The sequence below is a fragment of the Bactrocera dorsalis genome, unplaced genomic scaffold (genome assembly GCF_023373825.1).
Source record: "Bactrocera dorsalis isolate Fly_Bdor unplaced genomic scaffold, ASM2337382v1 BdCtg022, whole genome shotgun sequence".
Taxonomy (NCBI): Eukaryota; Metazoa; Arthropoda; class Insecta; order Diptera; family Tephritidae; genus Bactrocera; species Bactrocera dorsalis.
The window spans coordinates 51,610-77,191 of NW_026038073.1; the positions used below are offsets into that span (position 1 = coordinate 51,610).

Sequence of the window (25,582 nt, forward strand, 5' to 3'; positions counted from 1 at the left end):
AATCTTTAAACTGTTAATTTTAAATAACAATGAATCAATAAAATTTGCATATAAGTATATTCTGAAAACAATAACCTTGACTTTGATTTATTTAAACTTACATACATTGATACATGCAGATATCGCATATGGGCAAGTGCGAAATCAACCCTTATTCATATACAACGTGGCATGCGTAAATGGAAAAAAGCCAACAGATCATATACTTATGAAAGTGCACATGCGTGTACAAAAACATATCTCCGTTGTCACGAAAATCAATGGCCGAAGCTCACGTTTTGTCGAAGAGTCAATGTGTCGAACGACTGACGCGACGAATAGGCGTCACAACATTGTGTTATTGTCCAAGCTGTGCCGAAAAAACAAACGAGCGAACGCCAACCGTCGCCGCTTCCCTTGCCCCTACAACAGCTTCGCCAACAAACTTGCGTAAATATGTATGAAGATGTATGAGCTTGCATACATATCGACGCAGATTTTTGCGAGCCACGGAAAAATATTTTAGATTTGGCAAATATTTTAAATCGACGGGGACTTTGTAGCCACTTTTTGTCACTCCTTTCTGTGTTTCTCGAGTTGTACTATAAATTTAGGCATTGGCTATTTTGCTGCTATATTGAATTGTGACGCTGCTGATGCTTTTCGAGACGATTGTTGTCTTTTGTTGGTGACATATTTACATGTGTATGCCCATGTATGTATGTATGAAGATTTGTGTATACATTATTTGCTCGGCAATATGTACATGTACATATATGTATATATTTACATATGGATTAGTGCGTGCACATTGTGCTTGTTATACGTTTATATAATGTGCAACACATAAAGCGCACACATATCATTACTAATAAGTCATGTCATGATTTCAAATCATGAAGGCGTTGTATGTACTTATGTACATACATACGTGTGTGCTTGCTACATGTGCATATGAATACGTAAGTTTTAAATTATAAAAAGTATGATTTATGTATATACATACATATATATTACTAGTTTTTTTAATTTATTATTTTAGTATTTTACACAGATACGTATATGTATGTACATACTTATTATACACGTATCAAATGTTCATACATACATATACATGTCTACTATATCAAGCATAGGATATAATTAAAAATATGGTCTTATTTTAACATTGAGTAAAATATTGCCTTATATAAAATAGTTAGTTAATTAATTAAAAAGTAATCAATTTGTGATAAATAATTTTCAAATCAAATCATATACATAATTGCACATAAACGCATAAAAATATAAGCCAAAAGGCCGCCATGCCGCTGTAAAATCGAAGTAAGTCTCTGAGCATAATTTTCATTGAATGCTCGGCTCTGTTCACGCGCCACTGTTAAAGTTTCTCCTGCCGAGCCAAAAGTGGTGAAATGCACCCATCGCATTTTGTTAGCTTTTGACAGTTCACACGCTTGTCCGTTGTTGGACCTTCTCTATAAATATACGTTCTCTGGTCCTACTGCGGTTGGCAAATATAGGAAATATTCAAGTTAGCGGGAACGACAACTGTCGGCCTGCAGTCATGTAGTCGTGCTGCTGTCAAAATAACAGTGTCCATAAGAACGTCTGTATTTTAATATTTGGCAGATGTAGTTTGCAGTCTGATCCGCTCTATGTGTTCCGCACTTCACTCAAAACTAATTTGCATACACAATAATGTTACAGATTTTCATACCTAATTATTTTGCAAAACCTAAAGGTAGGCCATAACTAGCGATCTTACAGTATTTTTCTTACGGGTTATTTCCTCAAACCCTGCGCCAAAAAATATGCAAGAACTCAACTCCTCATAAACGTATTTAGTGCAAGCACATGCAGCATGGCCGGCATGTACCAAGACAACACAGCTGTCCATTTTGCATGTACACAATATCGTTGTGGCCATCCATACTAATACCAGAGAACGTATATTTATAGAGAAGGTCCACCGCGTTGCCAAATTGGGGGATATTTCAAATTTGGGACATTTACTGTTTTGGATGAGTGCATTTCACCACAGAAAATTATTAGCGCATTTCACCACTTAACATCAGGGGCACGACAATAACAGAACTGAGTAGTTGTTAGAGCCAATGGGAAAAAATATGTTAACATATATAAAAGATAGCCAATGTACGTTAAAGCTAATATAAACATATACATTTATTTATATGCAGGTGTTTTCTGGTTGGTGGAAAAGTTCTTGTATTCTATGTATGTATGTGTGTATATGCAAGTAGTAGGATTCCTTCTAATCCTAATATATTTGGGTGGGGAAATTGCGCCAAAAATGAAAGATGAAAAAGAACGAGTCAACGGAATTTTAGTTCTGATAGAATTTCGTCGAGAAAAGTTTAGCTTGGTCGCCAATTCGCTTTCTAATTGTTTTAAGCAATTTTTAAATAATTTTCATTCAAAAATGGCTAGAGTAAGGAAGTATCGCGTTCGAAGATTCTTCTCATTCCCTAAAATAGAGGAGGAGTTCCTGAAGTGGGTGGAAAATTTACGGATCCCACCAACGAAGGATTTACTCACCCACAATGCATTTGTTTGCATTAAGCACTTCGAACAAATTGCTGTGGGTGTGAGAAAGTTGAAGGCACATGCTGTGCCCACCCTAAACCTTGGTAAGTGATGTTTTTTAAAATTTAAAATGTGCATTGTTTTATTTTGTATATACATACATATGTACATATAAGTACATATCGTTCATTTACATGAAAAGTGTCATAAGTTGTTTTTAGAATATGGAAACCAGCATAAGTTTATTGAATAAAGTAGTGAAGTGTAGTAAAAGATTTTCTTTGGCATAAACGTTGTTTGTGAAAAATATAAAGAAATTTTGATGAAATATCTCGTGTTCGATATAAAAATCCTGTGTTCACGTAAATGAGCGATATATGTATGTATGTACGTACATGCATATTAACATACATACATACATAAGTGTACATAATAATAGAAGTGTTTTAAATTCATTAGTTATGATGCAACTAAAATTTATAAATTGTTTAAATTATACACATTTTCTTTAGATTACACGCCATGTTTTAGTTGAAAAGAACTTATTGGTTTTTTTTTCATAACAATTTTATTTAAAACGATAAATTGATATTTTAGTCACGAAATATTTGACAAAGTCATTAAACTAAATATCGCAATCGCGTTGAACGGGATCGTATATGGGGCTTAACTCATTTAAAATTAAATAAAAATAAATATTTTTCTAGACATACATATAAAGAATATGCTAATATTATTAAATTTATGTGCATGTGTGCAGGGGCGCGTGGATCCGCGATAATTATGTTAAATAAGGTCGAATTGAAAAACAAGCTTAAGCTGTTATATCTTCCTTTATTCAAGTGATATATTTATATGAGTGTCAAGTTAAATCAAGCCGACAAATAAATAAATGTTTTATACAGTAATGTTGTTGGGTTGATTTAAGTATTTTCTTATTATTTCATCTACGTTGGAGTCTTCATTACATATTGTTGTTTGTGGAACTATATATGTAACTCGCCTGCATGTGTGTATGTATGTTACCTATTATTTTAACATACATACATATTGTTGTGTGACCTTGGGTTTGTTTTCATATGCGTACATTTACAAACATTGTTTTGTATGACAATGCATTTCATGTTCAATATACAAGTTAAGCTTTCTCTCGTTGAAAAAGCTAAAAAAAAAACAAAATTGTTTTCGCGTTTGCGTTTAACAACGGTGCTGCATGGATGGCAGCGAGACCGCGTTACATAGATATTATATATATTTAAACATAAATATTAGTGGACATGCAGTCCACAGTTTTTATATACAATTTCTTATCTTTAAAATTATATTTAAATTTTAATTAATTTTTTTTATATACGTACATATTGCAATTTATTTAAATTTTTTTTATGTACATAAATAGGATATGACGAACCCCCTAAGCATTTGTGGACGGCTCCATTGCCGATTCGAAGATGCTGCATTACTAATTGCGTTAACAAGCAGAAAACGCTGTACAAATTTCCGAAAGAAAAAGATGTTCGGGAAAGTTGGGCAAAGGCTTGCAACTTAGTTGTGTCACCTTCCGATAGTCTTTTTATTTGTCGAAGCCATTTCGATTCGCAGTACGTTACCAAGTTTAAACTATTGCCTGGGACTTTTCCCTGTTTCAGATTAGGTTCAGCACTAAGTCGTAGCTCATCTAGTGCTGACTCTAGTTGGGTGTGCCCGCCCGTTTCTAATACTTATGGTCGTCATGAGGTAGCTGTAGGAAGTAAAGAAGAGAAGGACGACATAACTTTGAGGGAATTCGAAGAATATTCAATTTTAGAAGAAAGGAGATTAGGATTAGAAACCCAAAATAACGACGTAGGCTATGCATTAGATAGTCGTGAACGATTTGCTCGATCGGCACGTTACTATCAAAGTAATGCGCTTAAATTGAATAATAAGATCAAAGAGTTAGAGGATATAATTAAAGACTTGGAAAAAAGGTAACAAGACCTTAGTAAATGTGCAATAGTTGCTGATGTAAATTCAAGCAAAGATGCTATAACATTCGCTAGGATGATCGTCACGAAGCACACTTTTTTTAGTGACAATGAAAAGACATTGGCACAAAATATTAATTACATGTCCAATAAATCCTATAATTTTATGCGTGACGATTTAGGTTTCGCTTTACCAAGCAAGAGCTCTCTTTTGCGATGGCGCCCCATAAAGTATGTTGTCCCTGGGTTCGATGCCAATGTCTTGGGAAATTTAGAAAAAATTACAAAAAAAATGTCCGTTTTAGAACGAAATTGCGTTCTATTATTTGATGAAATATCAATTAAGACCGACCTAACATACAATAGGGTTAGAGATGTTATTGACGGGTTTGTGGATTATGGGGAAGGCCATCGTGAAATGAAATTAGGTAGTAAGTGTTGTTTTTTCATGATAAAAGGATTGAGTTCCAATTGGAAATATGTGTTTTCATATTATATTTCCAAAAATGGACTTCCTACATTCAAATTAAAAGAAATTTTGAATAAGAACATCACAGCACTAAAGTCAATTGGTCTAAACGTAAAAGCTTTAGTCTGTGATCAAGGGCCTTCTAATATTGCAGTTATGAATGCTTTAGCTATTTCTGAAGAAAACCCTTTTTATTTGCACGAAGATTCCAAGATATATTGTTTATATGACTATTGCCATCTTATTAAGTCCGTCCGAAACACATTTATGAAATATGATATTTCAACCCCAGATGGAATAGCCAGCTTTAAAGTTATAAAAAAACTTTACTCGATCGATCAGGACAATAAATGTTTCAAGATATGTCCAAAACTCACAGAGGCCCACGTATATCCTAGTTGTTTCGAAAAAATGTCCGTAAAACGTGCAACCCAAGTTCTGAGCAATTCGGTTGCGGCTGGCATAGAAATGGCCGATAGCCAAAATTTATTCGGCTCCGACGAATATATATTAAAATGTGCAAAGCCTACGCAGCTATTTGTTAAAAAAATTAATGATCTGTTCGATGATCTAGACTGCAAGAGTTTTGTTTCAAAAAATCCCTTAAAATGTCCGCTATTGAAAAACGACTCCGGGAAGGTCCAACGCCTCTTTGATTACATTAAGTATTTGAAATCATTAAAACTTCCGAACATGGCTTACAGTAGGTGTATAGGTGGGTTCTGTTCCACAATTGTTGGAATGATTCAGTTGAGCCAAGAATTATTCAGGGAACAAAAAGAATTAAGTTTTATATTGCTTGGGAAACTGAATCAAGACGCGTTGGAAAATTTTTTTTATAGGGTCCGGGCTAGCCAGGGTATCAATACCCATCCGTCTGCCAATGAGATACAGTATATAGTAGCTCGTTTAATTTCGATGAAAATTTTGAGGCAAAATTTTCAAGATAAGGGGGCTAATTGTGAGGATGATGACGATATAAATTTAGACTGGAACTTAGGCCCCGAAGATCGTCATCTCGAAGTAGAGGGAGTCGAACATGAAACAGAGCAACTCGACCTGGAATCGTTTATTATTCCAGACGAAAACTTTGTTGAAGAGGACGACACAGCTGACGTCCAGATCAAGCGCTATTACACAGGCTATGGTATTTACCAGAAAATTTTGTGTAAAATTCATTGCAAAAAATGCGCTATGGCAATGACAAAGACACAAAGTGATTTATCGCTTTATTCGGAGGCCCTAATCAAAGCGAAAAATTATAAGGATGACGCGGATTTAAGGCTAGTCAATCCAAGTGATAGGGTCTTCGAAGTGTGTCGACTGCAGATGATGTGGTACGTCAACCTTTTCAACAAATATGCTTATTGTTCAAATGTTCGTAGTCTGATGTTGTCCGCAATAAAAGAAAAAACGGAAAATGTTTTTCCTGAGTGGTTTGACCCAACCGATGAGTGTTTTACTCATAAAATTAAGTTGTTAGAATACTTGGTAACGGTACTGTTATTCAAAAACTCGAAATGGTTAGTAAAAGAAGAAATTAGTAATGAACGACATCGGAAGCGCGATGCTAAACTAAAAAAACTTAAGTAAGTTGCAAGTCAAGACCGTTTGATTTAAGAACATCTTACTTTTGGGTGAGTAATGAATTCATTGAAAATACATATTTACTTTTTTTAATATTTAGCAATTTATTCTATTTACAGGTTTTTTTATTTTCAGCTTTTTCTTCTATTTTCAGGTCTATCTTGTTGTATTTTCAGGTATTTTTTTCTTCTTATTTTTCTCCTTTTTCAGCTTTGCAACTGAGCTTAGCTTTTTTAAACACAAATGTTGTTTCCATCTTGTTTAAGTGCAACATTTGTTTTTAAAAAAGCAAGTGAAATTCAATGACTTTTTTTATATATTAAGTCGTGTGAGAAATTTCCATTTCAAATGGATAATTTCGTAATTCTGCATTATAATTTTTTTAACATTTTAAACTTGCTTATACATTTTATAAAAAATCTTTAAACTGTTAATTTTAAATAACAATGAATCAATAAAATTTGCATATAAGTATATTCTGAAAACAATAACCTTGACTTTGATTTGTTTAAACTTACATACATAGATACATGCAGATATCGCATATGGGCAAGTGCGAAATCAACCCTTATTCATATACAACGTGGCATGCGTAAATGGAAAAAAGCCAACAGATCATATACTTATGAAAGTGCACATGCGTGTACAAAAACATATCTCCGTTGTCACGAAAATCAATGGCCGAAGCTCACGTTTTGTCGAAGAGTCAATGTGTCGAACGACTGACGCGACGAATAGGCGTCACAACATTGTGTTATTGTCCAAGCTGTGCCGAAAAAACAAACGAGCGAACGCCAACCGTCGCCGCTTCCCTTGCCCCTACAACAGCTTCGCCAACAAACTTGCGTAAATATGTATGAAGATGTATGAGCTTGCATACATATCGACGCAGATTTTTGCGAGCCACGGAAAAATATTTTAGATTTGGCAAATATTTTAAATCGACGAGAACTTTGTAGCCACTTTTTGTCACTCCTTTCTGTGTTTCTCGAGTTGTACTATAAATTTAGGCATTGGCTATTTTGCTGCTATATTGAATTGTGACGCTGCTGATGCCTTTCGAGACGATTGTTGTCTTTTGTTGGTGACATATTTACATGTGTATGCCCATGTATGTATGTATGAAGATTTGTGTATACATTATTTGCTCGGCAATATGTACATGTACATATATGTATATATTTACATATGGATTAGTGCGTGCACATTGTGCTTGTTATACGTTTATATAATGTGCAACACATAAAGCGCACACATATCATTACTAATAAGTCATGTCATGATTTCAAATCATGAAGGCGTTGTATGTACTTATGTACATACATACGTGTGTGCTTGCTACATGTGCATATGAATACGTAAGTTTTAAATTATAAAAAGTATGATTTATGTATATACATACATATATATTACTAGTTTTTTTAATTTATTATTATAGTATTTTACACAGATACGTATATGTATGTACATACTTATTATACACGTATCAAATGTTCATACATACATATACATGTCTACTATATCAAGCATAGGATATAATTAAAAATATGGTCTTATTTTAACATTGAGTAAAATATTGCCTTATATAAAATAGTTAGTTAATTAATTAAAAAGTAATCAATTTGTGATAAATAATTTTCAAATCAAATCATATACATAATTGCACATAAACGCATAAAAATATAAGCCAAAAGGCCGCCATGCCGCTGTAAAATCGAAGTAAGTCTCTGAGCATAATTTTCATTGAATGCTCGGCTCTGTTCACGCGCCACTGTTAAAGTTTCTCCTGCCGAGCCAAAAGTGGTGAAATGCACCCATCGCATTTTGTTAGCTTTTGACAGTTTACACGCCTGTCCGTTGTTGGACCTTCTCTGTAAATATACGTTCTCTGCTAATACCTTTCACTTCAATGAAATTTTAATATTTTGTTCAAAGTGAAATTTTTTTTATGCAAAAAATAAGTAAAAATTGGTAAATTTTTTTTATGCAAAAAATAAGTAAAAATTGGTAAATTTTTTTTTGTTTTAAATTATCAATTGTTATTACAAATGATATAATAGAGCTATAATAGAGCAATTTTATGCTTTTATTTGTAAAATAACGTCAAGTTTGTTAGACCTGTGAATAATTTTACATTTTACATATTAGTGGCATCACCACTCTACCTCCTCTTTCTATCTTCCATTCTACTGTCAACGCTACTGTCGTCCTACTGCGGTTGGCAAATATAGGAAATATTCAAGTTAGCGGGAACGACAACTGTCGGCCTGCAGTCATGTAGTCGTGCTGCTGTCAAAATAACAGTGTCCATAAGAACGTCTGTATTTTAATATTTGGCAGATGTAGTTTGCAGTCTGATCCGCTCTATGTGTTCCGCACTTCACTCAAAACTAATTTGCATTCACAATAATGTTACAGATTTTCATACCTAATTATTTTGCAAAACCTAAAGGTAGGCCATAACCAGAGAACGTATATTTATAGAGAAGGTCCACCGCGTTGCCAAATTGGGGGATATTTCAAATTTGGGACATTTACTGTTTTGGATGAGTGCATTTCACCACAGAAAATTATTAGCGCATTTCACCACTTAACATCAGGGGCACGACAATAACAGAACTGAGTAGTTGTTAGAGCCAATGGGAAAAAATATGTTAACATATATAAAAGATAGCCAATGTACGTTAAAGCTAATATAAACATATACATTTATTTATATGCAGGTGTTTTCTGGTTGGTGGAAAAGTTCTTGTATTCTATGTATGTATATGCAAGTAGTTGGATTCCTTCTAATCCTAATATATTTGGGTGGGGAAATTGCGCCAAAAATGAAAGATGAAAAAGAAATAGTCAACGGAATTTTAGTTCTGATAGAATTTCGTCGAGAAAAGTTTAGCTCGGTCGCCAATTCGTGTTCTAACTGTATAAAGTAATTTTTAACTAATTTTTATTAAAAAATGTCTAGAGTTAGGAAGTGTCGCGTTCGCGAGTGTGAGACAGAATCTTCCGGAAGATTCTTCTCATTCCCTAAAGGAGAGGAGGAGTTGCTGAAGTGGGTGGAAAATTTACGTATCCCACCAACGCAGGATTTACCCACCCACAATGCATTTGTTTGCATTAAGCACTTCGAACAAAGTGCTGTGGGTGTGAAAAAGTTGAAGGCACATGCTGTGCCCACCCTAAACCTTGGTAAGTGATGCTTTTTAAAATTTAAAATGTGCATTGTTTTATTTTGTATATACATATGTAGATACATATAAGTACATATCGCTCATTTACATGGAAAGTGTCATAAGTTGTTTTTAGAATATGGAAAACAGCATAAATTTATTGAATAAACTAGTGAAGTGTAGTAAAATATTTTATTTGGCATAAACGTTGTTTGTGAAAAATATAAAGAAATTTTGATGCCATGAAATATCTCGTGTTCGATATAAAAATCCTGTGTTCACGTAAATGAGCGATATATGTATGTATGTACGTACATGCATATTAACATACATACATACATAAGTGTACTTAATAATAGAAGTGTTTTAAATTCATTAGTTATGATGCAACTAAACTTTATAAATTGTTTAAATTATACACATTTTCTTTAGATTACACGCCATGTTTTAGTTGAAAAGAACTTATTGGTTTTTTTTTCATAACAATTTTATTTAAAACGATAAATTGATATTTTAGTCACGAAATAAGTATTTGACAAAGTCATTAAACTAAATATCGCAATCGCGTTGAACGGGATCGTATATGGGGCTTAACTCATTTAAAATTAAATAAAAATAAATATTTTTCTAGACATACATATAAAGAATATGCTAATATTATTACATTTATGTGCATGTGTGCAGGGGCGCGTGGATCCGCGATAATTATGTTAAATAAGGTCGAATTGAAAAACAAGCTTAAGCTGTTATATCTTCCTTTATTCAAGTGATATATTTATATGAGTGTCAAGTTAAATCAAGCCGACAAATAAATAAATGTTTTATACAGTAATGTTGTTGGGTTGATTTAAGTATTTTCTTTCATCTACGTTGGAGTGTTCATTATTTTATTGTTGTTTGTGGAACTATATATGTAACTCGCCTGCATGTGTGTATGTATGTTACCTATTATTTTAACATACATACATATGTTGTGTGACCTTGGGTTTGTTTTCATATGCGTACATTTACAAACATTGTTTTGTATGACAATGCATTTCATGTTCAATATACAAGTTAAGCTTTCTCTCGTTGAAAAAGCTAAAAAAAAAACAAAATTGTTTTCGCGTTTGCGTTTAACAACGGTGCTGCATGGATGGCAGCGCGACCGCGTTACATAGATATTATATATATTTAAACATAAATATTAGTGGACATGCAGTCCACAGTTTTTATATACAATTTCTTATCTTTAAAATTATATTTAAATTTTAATTAATTTTTTTTATATACGTACATATTGCAATTTATTTAAATTTTTTTATGTACATAAATAGGATATGACGAACCCCCTAAGCATTTGTGGACGGCTCCATTGCCGATTCGAAGATGCTGCATTACTAATTGCGTTAACAAGCAGAAAACGCTGTACAAATTTCCGAAAGAAAAAGATGTTCGGGAAAGTTGGGCAAAGGCTTGCAACTTAGTTGTGTCACCTTCCGATAGTCTTTTTATTTGTCGAAGCCATTTCGATTCGCAGTACGTTACCAAGTTTAAACTATTGCCTGGGGCTTTTCCCTGTTTCAGATTAGGTTCAGCACTAAGTCGTAGCTCATCTAGTGCTGACTCTAGTTGGGTGTGCCCGCCCGTTTCTAATACTTATGGTCGTCATGAGGTAGCTGTAGGAAGTAAAGAAGAGAAGGACGACATAACTTTGAGGGAATTCGAAGAATATTCAATTTTAGAAGAAAGGAGATTAGGATTAGAAACCCAAAATAACGACGTAGGCTATGCATTAGATAGTAGTGAACGATTTGCTCGATCGGCACGTTACTATCAAAGTAATGCGCTTAAATTGAATAATAAGATCAAAGAGTTAGAGGATATAATTAAAGACTTGGAAAAAAGGTAACAAGACCTTAGTAAATGTGCAATAGTTGCGGATGTAAATTCAAGCAAAGATGCTATAACATTCGCTAGGATGATCGTCACGAAGCGCACTACTTTCAGTGACGAAGAAAGGGCATTGGCACAAAATATTAATTACATGTCCAATAAATCCTATAATTTTATGCGTGACGATTTAGGTTTCGGTTTACCAAGCAAGAGCTCTCTTTTGCGACGGCGCCCCATAAAGTATGTTGTCCCTGGGTTCGATGCCAATGTCTTGGGAAATTTAGAAAAAATTACAAAAAAAATGTCCGTTTTAGAACGAAATTGCGTTCTATTATTTGATGAAATATCAATTAAGACCGACCTAACATACAATAGGGTTAGAGATGTTATTGACGGGTTTGTGGATTATGGGGAAGGCCATCGTGAAATGAAATTAGGTAGTAAGTGTTGTTTTTTCATGATAAAAGGGTTGGGTTCCAATTGGAAATATGTGTTTTCATATTATATTTCCAAAAATGGACTTCCTACATTCAAATTAAAAGAAATTTTGAATAAGAACATCACAGCACTAAAGTCAATTGGTCTAAACGTAAAAGCTTTAGTCTGTGATCAAGGGCCTTCTAATATTGCAGTTATGAATGCTTTAGCTATTTCTGAAGAAAACCCTTTTTATTTGCACGAAGATTCCAAGATATATTGTTTATATGACTATTGCCATCTTATTAAGTCCGTCCGAAACACATTTATGAAATATGATATTTCAACCCCAGATGGAATAGCCAGCTTTAAAGTTATAAAAAAACTTTACTCGATCGATCAGGACAATAAATGTTTCAAGATATGTCCAAAACTCACAGAGGCCCACGTATATCCTAGTTGTTTCGAAAAAATGTCCGTAAAACGTGCAACCCAAGTTCTGAGCAATTCGGTTGCGGCTGGCATAGAAATGGCCGATAGCCAAAATTTATTCGGCTCCGACGAATATATATTAAAATGTGCAAAGCCTACGCAGCTATTTGTTAAAAAAATGAATGATCTGTTCGATGATCTAGACTGCAAGAGTTTTGTTTCAAAAAATCCCTTAAAATGTCCGCTATTGAAAAACGACTCCGGGAAGGTCCAACGCCTCTTTGATTACATTAAGTATTTGAAATCATTAAAACTTCCGAACATGGCTTACAGTAGGTGTATAGGTGGGTTCTGTTCCACAATTGTTGGAATGATTCAGTTGAGCCAAGAATTATTCAGGGAACAAAAAGAATTAAGTTTTATATTGCTTGGGAAACTGAATCAAGACGCGTTGGAAAATTTTTTTTATAGGGTCCGGGCTAGCCAGGGTATCAATACCCATCCGTCTGCCAATGAGATACAGTATATAGTAGCTCGTTTAATTTCGATGAAAATTTTGAGGCAAAATTTTCAAGATAAGGGGGCTAATTGTGAGGATGATGACGATATAAATTTAGACTGGAACTTAGGCCCCGAAGATCGTCATCTCGAAGTAGAGGGAGTCGAACATGAAACAGAGCAACTCGACCTGGAATCGTTTATTATTCCAGACGAAAACTTTGTTGAAGAGGACGACACAGCTGACGTCCAGATCAAGCGCTATTACACAGGCTATGGTATTTACCAGAAAATTTTGTGTAAAATTCATTGCAAAAAATGCGCTATGGCAATGACAAAGACACAAAGTGATTTATCGCTTTATTCGGAGGCCCTAATCAAAGCGAAAAATTATAAGGATGACGCGGATTTAAGGCTAGTCAATCCAAGTGATAGGGTCTTCGAAGTGTGTCGACTGCAGATGATGTGGTACGTCAACCTTTTCAACAAATATGCTTATTGTTCAAATGTTCGTAGTCTGATGTTGTCCGCAATAAAAGAAAAAACGGAAAATGTTTTTCCTGAGTGGTTTGACCCAACCGATGAGTGTTTTACTCATAAAATTAAGTTGTTAGAATACTTGGTAACGGTACTGTTATTCAAAAACTCGAAATGGTTAGTAAAAGAAGAAATTAGTAATGAACGACATCGGAAGCGCGATGCTAAACTAAAAAAACTTAAGTAAGTTGCAAGTCAAGACCGTTTGATTTAAGAACATCTTACTTTTGGGTGAGTAATGAATTCATTGAAAATACATATTTACTTTTTTTAATATTTAGCAATTTATTCTATTTACAGGTTTTTTTTATTTTCAGCTTTTTCTTCTATTTTCAGGTCTATCTTGTTGTATTTTCAGGTATTTTTTTCTTCTTATTTTTCTCCTTTTTCAGCTTTGCAACTGAGCTTAGCTTTTTTAAACACAAATGTTGTTTCCATCTTGTTTAAGTGCAACATTTGTTTTTAAAAAAGCAAGTGAAATTCAATGACTTTTTTTATATATTAAGTCGTGTGAGAAATTTCCATTTCAAATGGATAATTTCGTAATTCTGCATTATAATTTTTTTAACATTTTAAACTTGCTTATACATTTTATAAAAAATCTTTAAACTGTTAATTTTAAATAACAATGAATCAATAAAATTTGCATATAAGTATATTCTGAAAACAATAACCTTGACTTTGATTTATTTAAACTTACATACATAGATACATGCAGATATCGCATATGGGCAAGTGCGAAATCAACCCTTATTCATATACAACGTGGCATGCGTAAATGGAAAAAAGCCAACAGATCATATACTTATGAAAGTGCACATGCGTGTACAAAAACATATCTCCGTTGTCACGAAAATCAATGGCCGAAGCTCACGTTTTGTCGAAGAGTCAATGTGTCGAACGACTGACGCGACGAATAGGCGTCACAACATTGTGTTATTGTCCAAGCTGTGCCGAAAAAACAAACGAGCGAACGCCAACCGTCGCCGCTTCCCTTGCCCCTACAACAGCTTCGCCAACAAACTTGCGTAAATATGTATGAAGATGTATGAGCTTGCATACATATCGACGCAGATTTTTGCGAGCCACGGAAAAATATTTTAGATTTGGCAAATATTTTAAATCGACGAGAACTTTGTAGCCACTTTTTGTCACTCCTTTCTGTGTTTCTCGAGTTGTACTATAAATTTAGGCATTGGCTATTTTGCTGCTATATTGAATTGTGACGCTGCTGATGCCTTTCGAGACGATTGTTGTCTTTTGTTGGTGACATATTTACATGTGTATGCCCATGTATGTATGTATGAAGATTTGTGTATACATTATTTGCTCGGCAATATGTACATGTACATATATGTATATATTTACATATGGATTAGTGCGTGCACATTGTGCTTGTTATACGTTTATATAATGTGCAACACATAAAGCGCACACATATCATTACTAATAAGTCATGTCATGATTTCAAATCATGAAGGCGTTGTATGTACTTATGTACATACATACGTGTGTGCTTGCTACATGTGCATATGAATACGTAAGTTTTAAATTATAAAAAGTATGATTTATGTATATACATACATATATATTACTAGTTTTTTTAATTTATTATTATAGTATTTTACACAGATACGTATATGTATGTACATACTTATTATACACGTATCAAATGTTCATACATACATATACATGTCTACTATATCAAGCATAGGATATAATTAAAAATATGGTCTTATTTTAACATTGAGTAAAATATTGCCTTATATAAAATAGTTAGTTAATTAATTAAAAAGTAATCAATTTGTGATAAATAATTTTCAAATCAAATCATATACATAATTGCACATAAACGCATAAAAATATAAGCCAAAAGGCCGCCATGCCGCTGTAAAATCGAAGTAAGTCTCTGAGCATAATTTTCATTGAATGCTCGGCTCTGTTCACGCGCCACTGTTAAAGTTTCTCCTGCCGAGCCAAAAGTGGTGAAATGCACCCATCGCATTTTGTTAGCTTTTGACAGTTCACACGCTTGTCCGTTGTTGGACCTTCTCTATAAATATACGTTCTCTGCCATAACTAGCGATCTTACAGTATTTTTCTTACGGGTTATTTCCTCAAACCCTGCGCCAAAAAATATGCAAGAACTCAACTCCTCATAAACGTATTTAGTGCAAGCACATGCAGCATGGCCGGCATGTACCAAGACAACACAGCTGTCCATTTTGCATGTACACAATATCGTTGTGGCCATCCATACTAATACCTTTCACTTCAATGAAATTTTAATATTTTGTTCTGTATTTTAATATTTGACAGATGTAGTTTGCAGTCGTTCCAAAAATAAAAAAAATAAAGTACATTTTCAAAATAACATTTTTCAAAAAAAAAAAATTAATATTTAGTTAAATATTGTTAATTTACAGAATAATTATGCAAATTGGGTTAGTAATGAGCAAAGTCTTAAATTTAATAAACTTATACAAGCATAAATGAAAATATCATTTCTCATTTTTTTAAATTTATTATTTCAATTGGTATTTAAAATTTATGCCACAATTATTATATAGTAGTCCAAAAATATGAATTCTTATTTTCCCAGAAATACATTTGTAAAAAAGGATCTTTATCCTTTGTTATTATTATTATTATTGTATTTTTCCAAGAAATACATTTGTAACAAAAGGATCATAATCCTTTCTTATTTTCCTCATAAAAGATTTAAACAGTTCAAGAGCTCAAAGCATGCGCTACATCAGCTCGCACCTACCTACCCTGCGCCTTTGCGCAAATGATTATGTTATGATAACAAATGCCAATACAGATTTGGCAATGGCAATAGCAATAGATTTGACAGTTAGTAAGACATAGATTTTATCCTGTCGAGACGGCCCGTAATGCCACGTGCATGAATTCATGACTATGCATTGGCCGGATGGAGTGGTAATAGAGAGAGAAGGAATGAAAGAACGAAATAAAGAGGGAGAGAGAAAAAGGTATTATGCACTACTCGTTTTTTAAGGAAAACGAATTGAAAGAATATGACAACACAATGACACATTCAAAGCTCTGAAGCTCACGACAGTGAACTAAAAATGGCTTTGTGCATCTTACTACATGAACATTCGTAAGAAGGCAGCAACATAACAATGGCCGGCATGTACACAAGACAATACAGCCGTCCATTTTGCATGTACACAATATCGTTGTTGCCATACTAATACCTTTCAGTTCAATGAAATTTTAATATTTTGTTCAAAGTGAAATTTTTTATGCAAAAAATAAGTAAATAGGTATATATTTTTTTTTGTTTTAATATATCTATTGTTATTACAAAGGATATAATAGAGCTATAATAGAGCTATTTTATGCTTTTATTTGTAAAATAACGTCAAGTTTGTTAGACCTGTGAATAATTTTACATATTAGTGGCATCACCACTCTCCTCATATCTCTTCTTCCATTCTACTGTCGTTCTACTGTCGTTGGCAAATAGGAATTAGCGAGAATGACAACTGTCGGCCTACAGTCGTGTATTCGTGCAGCTGTCAAAATAACAGTGTCCTAAGAACGTCTGTATTTTAATATTTGGCAGATGTAGTTTGCAGTCTGTTGCACTCTATGTGTTCCGCACTTCACTCAAAACAAATTTGCCTAGACAATAATGTTACAGATTTTCATGCCTAATTATTTTGCAAGACCTAAAAGTAGGCTATAACTAGCGATCTTACGGGTTATTTCTTACGGGTTATTTCCTCAAAGCCTGCGCCAAAAAATATGCAACAATTCAACTCCCCATAAACGTATTTAGTGCAAGCACATGCAGCATGGCCGGCATGTACCAAGCCAACACAGCTGTCCATTTTGCATGTACACAATATCGTTGTGGCCATCCATACTAATACCTTTCACTTCAATGAAATTTTAATATTTTGTTCAAAGTGAAATTTTTTTTATGCAAAAAATAAGTAAAAATTGGTAAATTTGTTTTTGTTTTAAGTTATCAATTGTTATTACAAATTTGCATACACAATAATGTTACAGATTTTCATGCCTAATTATTTTGCAAAACCTAAAAGTAGGCTATAACTAGCGATCTTACAGGTTATTTCTTACGGGTTATTTCTTACGGATATTTCTTACGGGTTATTTCTTACGGGTTATTTCTTACGGTTTTTATTTATTTTTCAGTTAGCTCCCGCAGCAAAATCTCCCTTCTGCAAGCCTGCCGTAAGGAACTTCGTTCCAAAAATCGTCGTTGTACTTAAACATAAGGTTGTGGAATTATTGCAAATTCACTGCCGTTATGGATTTATGTCCACTCGAGTAAGGCGAAGAGGGTTAATTAACTTAAATATGTGAATATAATGATTTGAAGCAACTCATTATCGATTGATAAATGTGTATATACAAGAAAATCGTCGTTGTACTTAAACATAAGGTTGTGGAATTCTTGCAAATTCACTGCCGTTATGGATTTATGTCCACTTCAGTGAGATGAAGAAGGTTAACTAACTTAAATATGTGAATTTTATGATTTGAAGCATCTCATTATCGATTGATAAATGTGTATATACAAGAAAATCGACTTTATACTTAAATATTAGGTTGTGGAATTCTTGCAAATTCACTGCCGTTATGGCTTTATGTCCACTCCAGTGAGATGAAGAAGGTTAATTAACTTAAATATGTGAATTTAATGATTTGAAGCAACTCATTATCGATTGATAAATGTGTATATACAAGAAAATCGTCGTTGTACTTAAACATAAGGTTGTGGAATTCTTGCAAATTCACTGCCGTTATGGATTTATGTCCACTTCAGTGCGATGAAGAAGGTTAATTAACTTAAATATGTGAATTTAATGATTTGAAGCAACTTATTATCGACTGATAAATGTGTATATACAAGAAAATCGACTTTATACTTAAACATAAGGTTGTGGAATTCTTGCAAATTCACTGCCGTTATGGATTTATGTCCACTCCAGTGAGATGAAGAAGGTTAATTAACTTAAATATGTGAATTTTATGATTTGAAGCAACTCATTATCGATTGATAAATGTGTATATACAAGAAAATCGACTTTATACTTAAACATAAGGTTGTGGAATTCTTGCAAATTAACTGCCGTTATGGATTTATGTCCACTCGAGTAAGATGAAGAAGGTTAATTAACTTAAATATGTGAATTTAATGATTTGAAGCAACTTATTATCGACTGATAAATGTGTATATACAAGAAAATCGTCTTTATGCTTAAATATAAGATAACGGAATTCTTCCAAATTCACTGCCGTTATGGCTTTATGTCCACTCCAGTGAGATGAAGAAGGTTAATTAACTTAAATATGTGAATTTAATGATTTGAAGCAACTCATTATCGATTGATAAATGTGTATATACAAGAAAATCGACTTTATACTTAAATATTAGGTTGTGGAATTCTTGCAAATTAACTGCCGTTATGGATTTTTGTCCACTTCAGTGAGATGAAGAAGGTTAATTAACTTAAATATGTGAATTTTATGATTTGAAGCATCTCATTATCGATTGATAAATGTGTATATACAAGAAAATCGTCGTTGTACTTAAACATAAGGTTGTGGAATTCTTGCAAATTCACTGCCGTTATGGCTTTATGTCCACTCCAGTGAGATGAAGAAGGTTAATTAACTTAAATATGTGAATTTTATGATTTGAAGCAACTTATTATCGATTGATAAATGTGTATATACAAAAAAATCGTCGTTGTACTTAAACATAAGGTTGTGGAATTCTTGCAAATTCACTGCCGTTATGGATTTATGTCCACTCGAGTAAGATGAAGAAGGTTAATTAACTTAAATATGTGAATATAATGATTTGAAGCAACTTATTATCGACTGATAAATGTGTATATACAAGAAAATCGTCGTTGTGCTTAAACATAAGGTTGTGGAATTCTTGCAAATTCACTGCCGTTATGGCTTTATGTCCACTTCAGTGAGATGAAGAAGGTTAATTAACTTAAATATGTGAATTTAATGATTTGAAGCAACTCATTATCGATTGATAAATGTGTATATACAAGAAAATCGTCGTTGTACTTAAACATAAGGTTGTGGAATTCTTGCAAATTAACTGCCGTTATGGATTTATGTCCACTTCAGTGAGATGAAGAAGGTTAATTAACTTAAATATGTGAATTTAATGATTTGAAGCATCTCATTATCGATTGATAAATGTGTATATACAAGAAAATCGTCGTTGTACTTAAACATAAGGTTGTGGAATTCTTGCAAATTAACTGCCGTTATGGATTTATGTCCACTTCAGTGCAATTAAGAAGGTTAATTAACTTAAATATGTGAATTTAATGATTTGAAGCATCTCATTATCGATTGATTAATGTGTAAGTATATACAAGAAAATCGACTTTATACTTAAACATAAGGTTGTGGAATTATTGAAAATTCACTGCCGTTATGGATTTATGTTCACTCCAGTGAGATGAAGAAGGTTAATTAACTTAAATATGTGAATTTAATGATTTGAAGCATCTCATTATCGATTGATAAATGTGTATATACAAGAAAATCGTCGTTGTACTTAAACATAAGGTTGTGGAATTCTTGCAAATTCACTGCCGTTATGGATTTATGTCCACTTCAGTGAGATGAAGAAGGTTAATTAACTTAAATATGTGAATTTAATGATTTGAAGCAACTCATTATCGATTGATAAATGTGTATATACAAGAAAATCGTCGTTGTACTTAAACATAAGGTTGTGGAATTCTTGCAAATTCACTGCCGTTATGGATTTATGTCCACTTCAGTGAGATGAAGAAGGTTAATTAACTTAAATATGTGAATTTAATGATTTGAAGCAACTCATTATCGATTGATAAATGTGTATATACAAGAAAATCGACTTTATACTTAAATATTAGGTTGTGGAATTCTTGCAAATTCACTGCCGTTATGGATTTATGTCCACTTCAGTGAGATGAAGAAGGTTAATTAACTTAAATATGTGAATTTAATGATTTGAAGCATCTCATTATCGATTGATAAATGTGTATATACAAGAAAATCGTCGTTGTACTTAAACATAAGGTTGTGGAATTCTTGCAAATTCACTGCCGTTATGGCTTTATGTCCACTTCAGTGAGATGAAGAAGGTTAATTAACTTAAATATGTGAATTTTATGATTTGAAGCAACTCATTATCGATTGATAAATGTGTATATACAAGAAAATCGACTTTATACTTAAACATAAGGTTGTGGAATTCTTGCAAATTAACTGCCGTTATGGATTTATGTCCACTTCAGTGAGATGAAGAAGGTTAATTAACTTAAATATGTGAATTTAATGATTTGAAGCATCTCATTATCGATTGATAAATGTGTATATACAAGAAAATCGACTTTATACTTAAACATAAGGTTGTGGAATTCTTGCAAATTCACTGCCGTTATGGATTTATGTCCACTTCAGTGAGATGAAGAAGGTTAATTAACTTAAATATGTGAATTTAATGATTTGAAGCATCTCATTATCGATTGATAAATGTGTATATACAAGAAAATCGTCGTTGTACTTAAACATAAGGTTGTGGAATTCTTGCAAATTCACTGCCGTTATGGCTTTATGTCCACTTCAGTGAGATGAAGAAGGTTAATTAACTTAAATATGTGAATTTTATGATTTGAAGCAACTCATTATCGATTGATAAATGTGTATATACAAGAAAATCGACTTTATACTTAAATATAAGGTTGTGGAATTCTTGCAAATTCACTGCCGTTATGGATTTATGTCCACTTCAGTGCGATGAAGAAGGTTAATTAACTTAAATATGTGAATTTAATGATTTGAAGCATCTCATTATCGATTGATAAATGTGTATATACAAGAAAATCGTCGTTGTACTTAAACATAAGGTTGTGGAATTCTTGCAAATTCACTGCCGTTATGGCTTTATGTCCACTTCAGTGAGATGAAGAAGGTTAATTAACTTAAATATGTGAATTTTATGATTTGAAGCAACTCATTATCGATTGATAAATGTGTATATACAAGAAAATCGACTTTATACTTAAATATTAGGTTGTGGAATTCTTGCAAATTCACTGCCGTTATGGCTTTATGTCCACTTCAGTGAGATGAAGAAGGTTAATTAACTTAAATATGTGAATTTAATGATTTGAAGCATCTCATTATCGATTGATAAATGTGTATATACAAGAAAATCGTCGTTGTACTTAAACATAAGGTTGTGGAATTCTTGCAAATTCACTGCCGTTATGGCTTTATGTCCACTCCAGTGAGATGAAGAAGGTTAATTAACTTAAATATGTGAATTTAATGATTTGAAGCAACTCATTATCGATTGATAAATGTGTATATACAAGAAAATCGACTTTATACTTAAACATAAGGTTGTGGAATTCTTGCAAATTCACTGCCGTTATGGCTTTATGTCCACTTCAGTGAGATGAAGAAGGTTAATTAACTTAAATATGTGAATTTTATGATTTGAAGCAACTCATTATCGATTGATAAATGTGTATATACAAGAAAATCGTCGTTGTACTTAAACATAAGGTTGTGGAATTCTTGCAAATTCACTGCCGTTATGGATTTATGTCCACTCGAGTAAGATGAAGAAGGTTAATTAACTTAAATATGTGAATTTAATGATTTGAAGCAACTCATTATCGATTGATAAATGTGTATATACAAGAAAATCGTCTTTATACTTAAATATAAGGTTGTGGAATTCTTGCAAATTCACTGCCGTTATGGCTTTATGTCCACTTCAGTGAGATGAAGAAGGTTAATTAACTTAAATATGTGAATTTAATGATTTGAAGCAACTCATTATCGATTGATAAATGTGTATATACAAGAAAATCGACTTTATACTTAAATATTAGGTTGTGGAATTCTTGCAAATTAACTGCCGTTATGGATTTATGTCCACTTCAGTGAGATGAAGAAGGTTAATTAACTTAAATATGTGAATTTTATGATTTGAAGCATCTCATTATCGATTGATAAATGTGTATATACAAGAAAATCGTCGTTGTACTTAAACATAAGGTTGTGGAATTCTTGCAAATTCACTGCCGTTATGGCTTTATGTCCACTCCAGTGAGATGAAGAAGGTTAATTAACTTAAATATGTGAATTTTATGATTTGAAGCAACTCATTATCGATTGATAAATGTGTATATACAAGAAAATCGTCGTTGTACTTAAACATAAGGTTGTGGAATTCTTGCAAATTCACTGCCGTTATGGATTTATGTCCACTCGAGTAAGATGAAGAAGGTTAATTAACTTAAATATGTGAATTTAATGATTTGAAGCAACTCATTATCGATTGATAAATGTGTATATACAAGAAAATCGTCGTTGTACTTAAACATAAGGTTGTGGAATTCTTGCAAATTCACTGCCGTTATGGATTTATGTCCACTTCAGTGAGATGAAGAAGGTTAATTAACTTAAATATGTGAATTTAATGATTTGAAGCAACTCATTATCGATTGATAAATGTGTATATACAAGAAAATCGACTTTGTACTTAAATATTAGGTTGTGGAATTCTTGCAAATTCACTGCCGTTATGGATTTATGTCCACTTCAGTGAGATGAAGAAGGTTAATTAACTTAAATATGTGAATTTAATGATTTGAAGCAACTCATTATCGATTGATAAATGTGTATATACAAGAAAATCGACTTTATACTTAAATATTAGGTTGTGGAATTCTTGCAAATTAACTGCCGTTATGGATTTATGTCCACTTCAGTGCGATGAAGAAGGTTAATTAACTTAAATATGTGAATTTAATGATTTGAAGCATCTCATTATCGATTGATAAATGTGTATATACAAGAAAATCGACTTTATACTTAAACATAAGGTTGTGGAATTCTTGCAAATTCACTGCCGTTATGGATTTATGTCCACTTCAGTGAGATGAAGAAGGTTAATTAACTTAAATATGTGAATTTTATGATTTGAAGCATCTCATTATCGATTGATAAATGTGTATATACAAGAAAATCGTCGTTGTACTTAAACATAAGGTTGTGGAATTCTTGCAAATTCACTGCCGTTATGGATTTATGTCCACTTCAGTGCGATGAAGAAGGTTAATTAACTTAAATATGTGAATTTAATGATTTGAAGCAACTCATTATCGATTGATAAATGTGTATATACAAGAAAATCGACTTTATACTTAAACATAAGGTTGTGGAATTCTTGCAAATTCACTGCCGTTATGGATTTATGTCCACTTCAGTGAGATGAAGAAGGTTAATTAACTTAAATATGTGAATTTTATGATTTGAAGCAACTCATTATCGATTGATAAATGTGTATATACAAGAAAATCGTCGTTGTACTTAAACATAAGGTTGTGGAATTCTTGCAAATTCACTGCCGTTATGGATTTATGTCCACTTCAGTGAGATGAAGAAGGTTAATTAACTTAAATATGTGAATTTAATGATTTGAAGCATCTCATTATCGATTGATAAATGTGTATATACAAGAAAATCGACTTTATACTTAAACATAAGGTTGTGGAATTCTTGCAAATTCACTGCCGTTATGGCTTTATGTCCACTTCAGTGAGATGAAGAAGGTTAATTAACTTAAATATGTGAATTTTATGATTTGAAGCAACTCATTATCGATTGATAAATGTGTATATACAAGAAAATCGACGTTGTACTTAAACATAAGGTTGTGGAATTCTTGCAAATTAACTGCCGTTATGGATTTATGTCCACTTCAGTGCGATGAAGAAGGTTAATTAACTTAAATATGTGAATTTAATGATTTGAAGCATCTCATTATCGATTGATAAATGTGTATATACAAGAAAATCGACTTTATACTTAAACATAAGGTTGTGGAATTCTTGCAAATTCACTGCCGTTATGGCTTTATGTCCACTTCAGTGAGATGAAGAAGGTTAATTAACTTAAATATGTGAATTTAATGATTTGAAGCAACTCATTATCGATTGATAAATGTGTATATACAAGAAAATCGACTTTATACTTAAATATTAGGTTGTGGAATTCTTGCAAATTAACTGCCGTTATGGATTTATGTCCACTTCAGTGCGATGAAGAAGGTTAATTAACTTAAATATGTGAATTTAATGATTTGAAGCATCTCATTATCGATTGATAAATGTGTATATACAAGAAAATCGTCGTTGTACTTAAACATAAGGTTGTGGAATTCTTGCAAATTCACGGCCGTTATGGCTTTATGTCCACTCTAGTGAGATGAAGAAGGTTAATTAACATAAATATGTGAATTTTACGATTTGAAGCAACTTATTATCGACTGATAAATGTGTATATACAAGAAAATCGTCTTTATGCTTAATATAAGATAACGGAATTCTTCCAAATTCACTGCCGTTATGGCTTTATGTTCACTCCAGTGAGATGAAGAAGGTTAATTAACTTAAATATGTGAATATAATGATTTGAAGCAACTTATTATTGACTGATAAATTTGTGTATATACAAGAAAATCGTCGTTGTGCTTAAACATAAGGTTGTGGAATTCTTGCAAATTCACTGCCGTTATGGCTTTATGTCCACTTCAGTGAGATAAAGAAGGTTTATTAACTTAAATATGTGAATTTCATGATTTGAAGCATCTCATTATCGATTGATAAATGTGTATATACAAGAAAATCGTCGTTGTACTTAAACATAAGGTTGTGGAATTCTTGCAAATTCACTGCCGTTATGGCTTTATGTCCACTTCAGTGAGATGAAGAAGGTTAATTAACTTAAATATGTGAATTTAATGATTTGAAGCAACTCATTATCGATTGATAAATGTGTATATACAAGAAAATCGACTTTATACTTAAATATTAGGTTGTGGAATTCTTGCAAATTAACTGCCGTTATGGATTTATGTCCACTTCAGTGAGATGAAGAAGGTTAATTAACTTAAATATGTGAATTTTATGATTTGAAGCATCTCATTATCGATTGATAAATGTGTATATACAAGAAAATCGTCGTTGTACTTAAACATAAGGTTGTGGAATTCTTGCAAATTCACT

At 32.6% G+C, this 25,582-nt stretch overlaps 3 protein-coding genes across 4 annotated transcripts in view; all 3 read left to right on the plus strand.

The window, feature by feature from the left end:
- The first annotated feature begins 2,397 nt into the window (after window positions 1-2,397).
- Window positions 2,398-4,576, plus strand: LOC125779979 (uncharacterized). The gene is made up of 2 exons (XM_049461346.1): window positions 2,398-2,627; window positions 3,923-4,576. Exons 1-2 carry the CDS (start codon window positions 2,420-2,422, stop codon window positions 4,495-4,497), a joined length of 783 nt encoding a protein of 260 aa, XP_049317303.1. The 5' UTR covers window positions 2,398-2,419; the 3' UTR covers window positions 4,498-4,576.
- Window positions 4,577-9,341: 4,765 nt separating this feature from the next.
- On the plus strand, window positions 9,342-11,607 carry LOC125779972 (uncharacterized). The gene is made up of 2 exons (XM_049461339.1): window positions 9,342-9,735; window positions 11,033-11,607. Exons 1-2 carry the CDS (start codon window positions 9,504-9,506, stop codon window positions 11,605-11,607), a joined length of 807 nt encoding a protein of 268 aa, XP_049317296.1. The 5' UTR covers window positions 9,342-9,503.
- Window positions 11,608-11,652: 45 nt separating this feature from the next.
- Window positions 11,653-25,582, plus strand: part of LOC125779977 (uncharacterized) — a 40,161-nt gene continuing 26,231 nt past the window's right edge. For both annotated transcript variants that reach the window (XM_049461344.1, XM_049461343.1), the window contains exon 1: window positions 11,653-11,782. The gene's annotated coding sequence lies outside the window, so the exon portion shown is untranslated. The remainder of the gene's footprint in view (window positions 11,783-25,582) is intronic.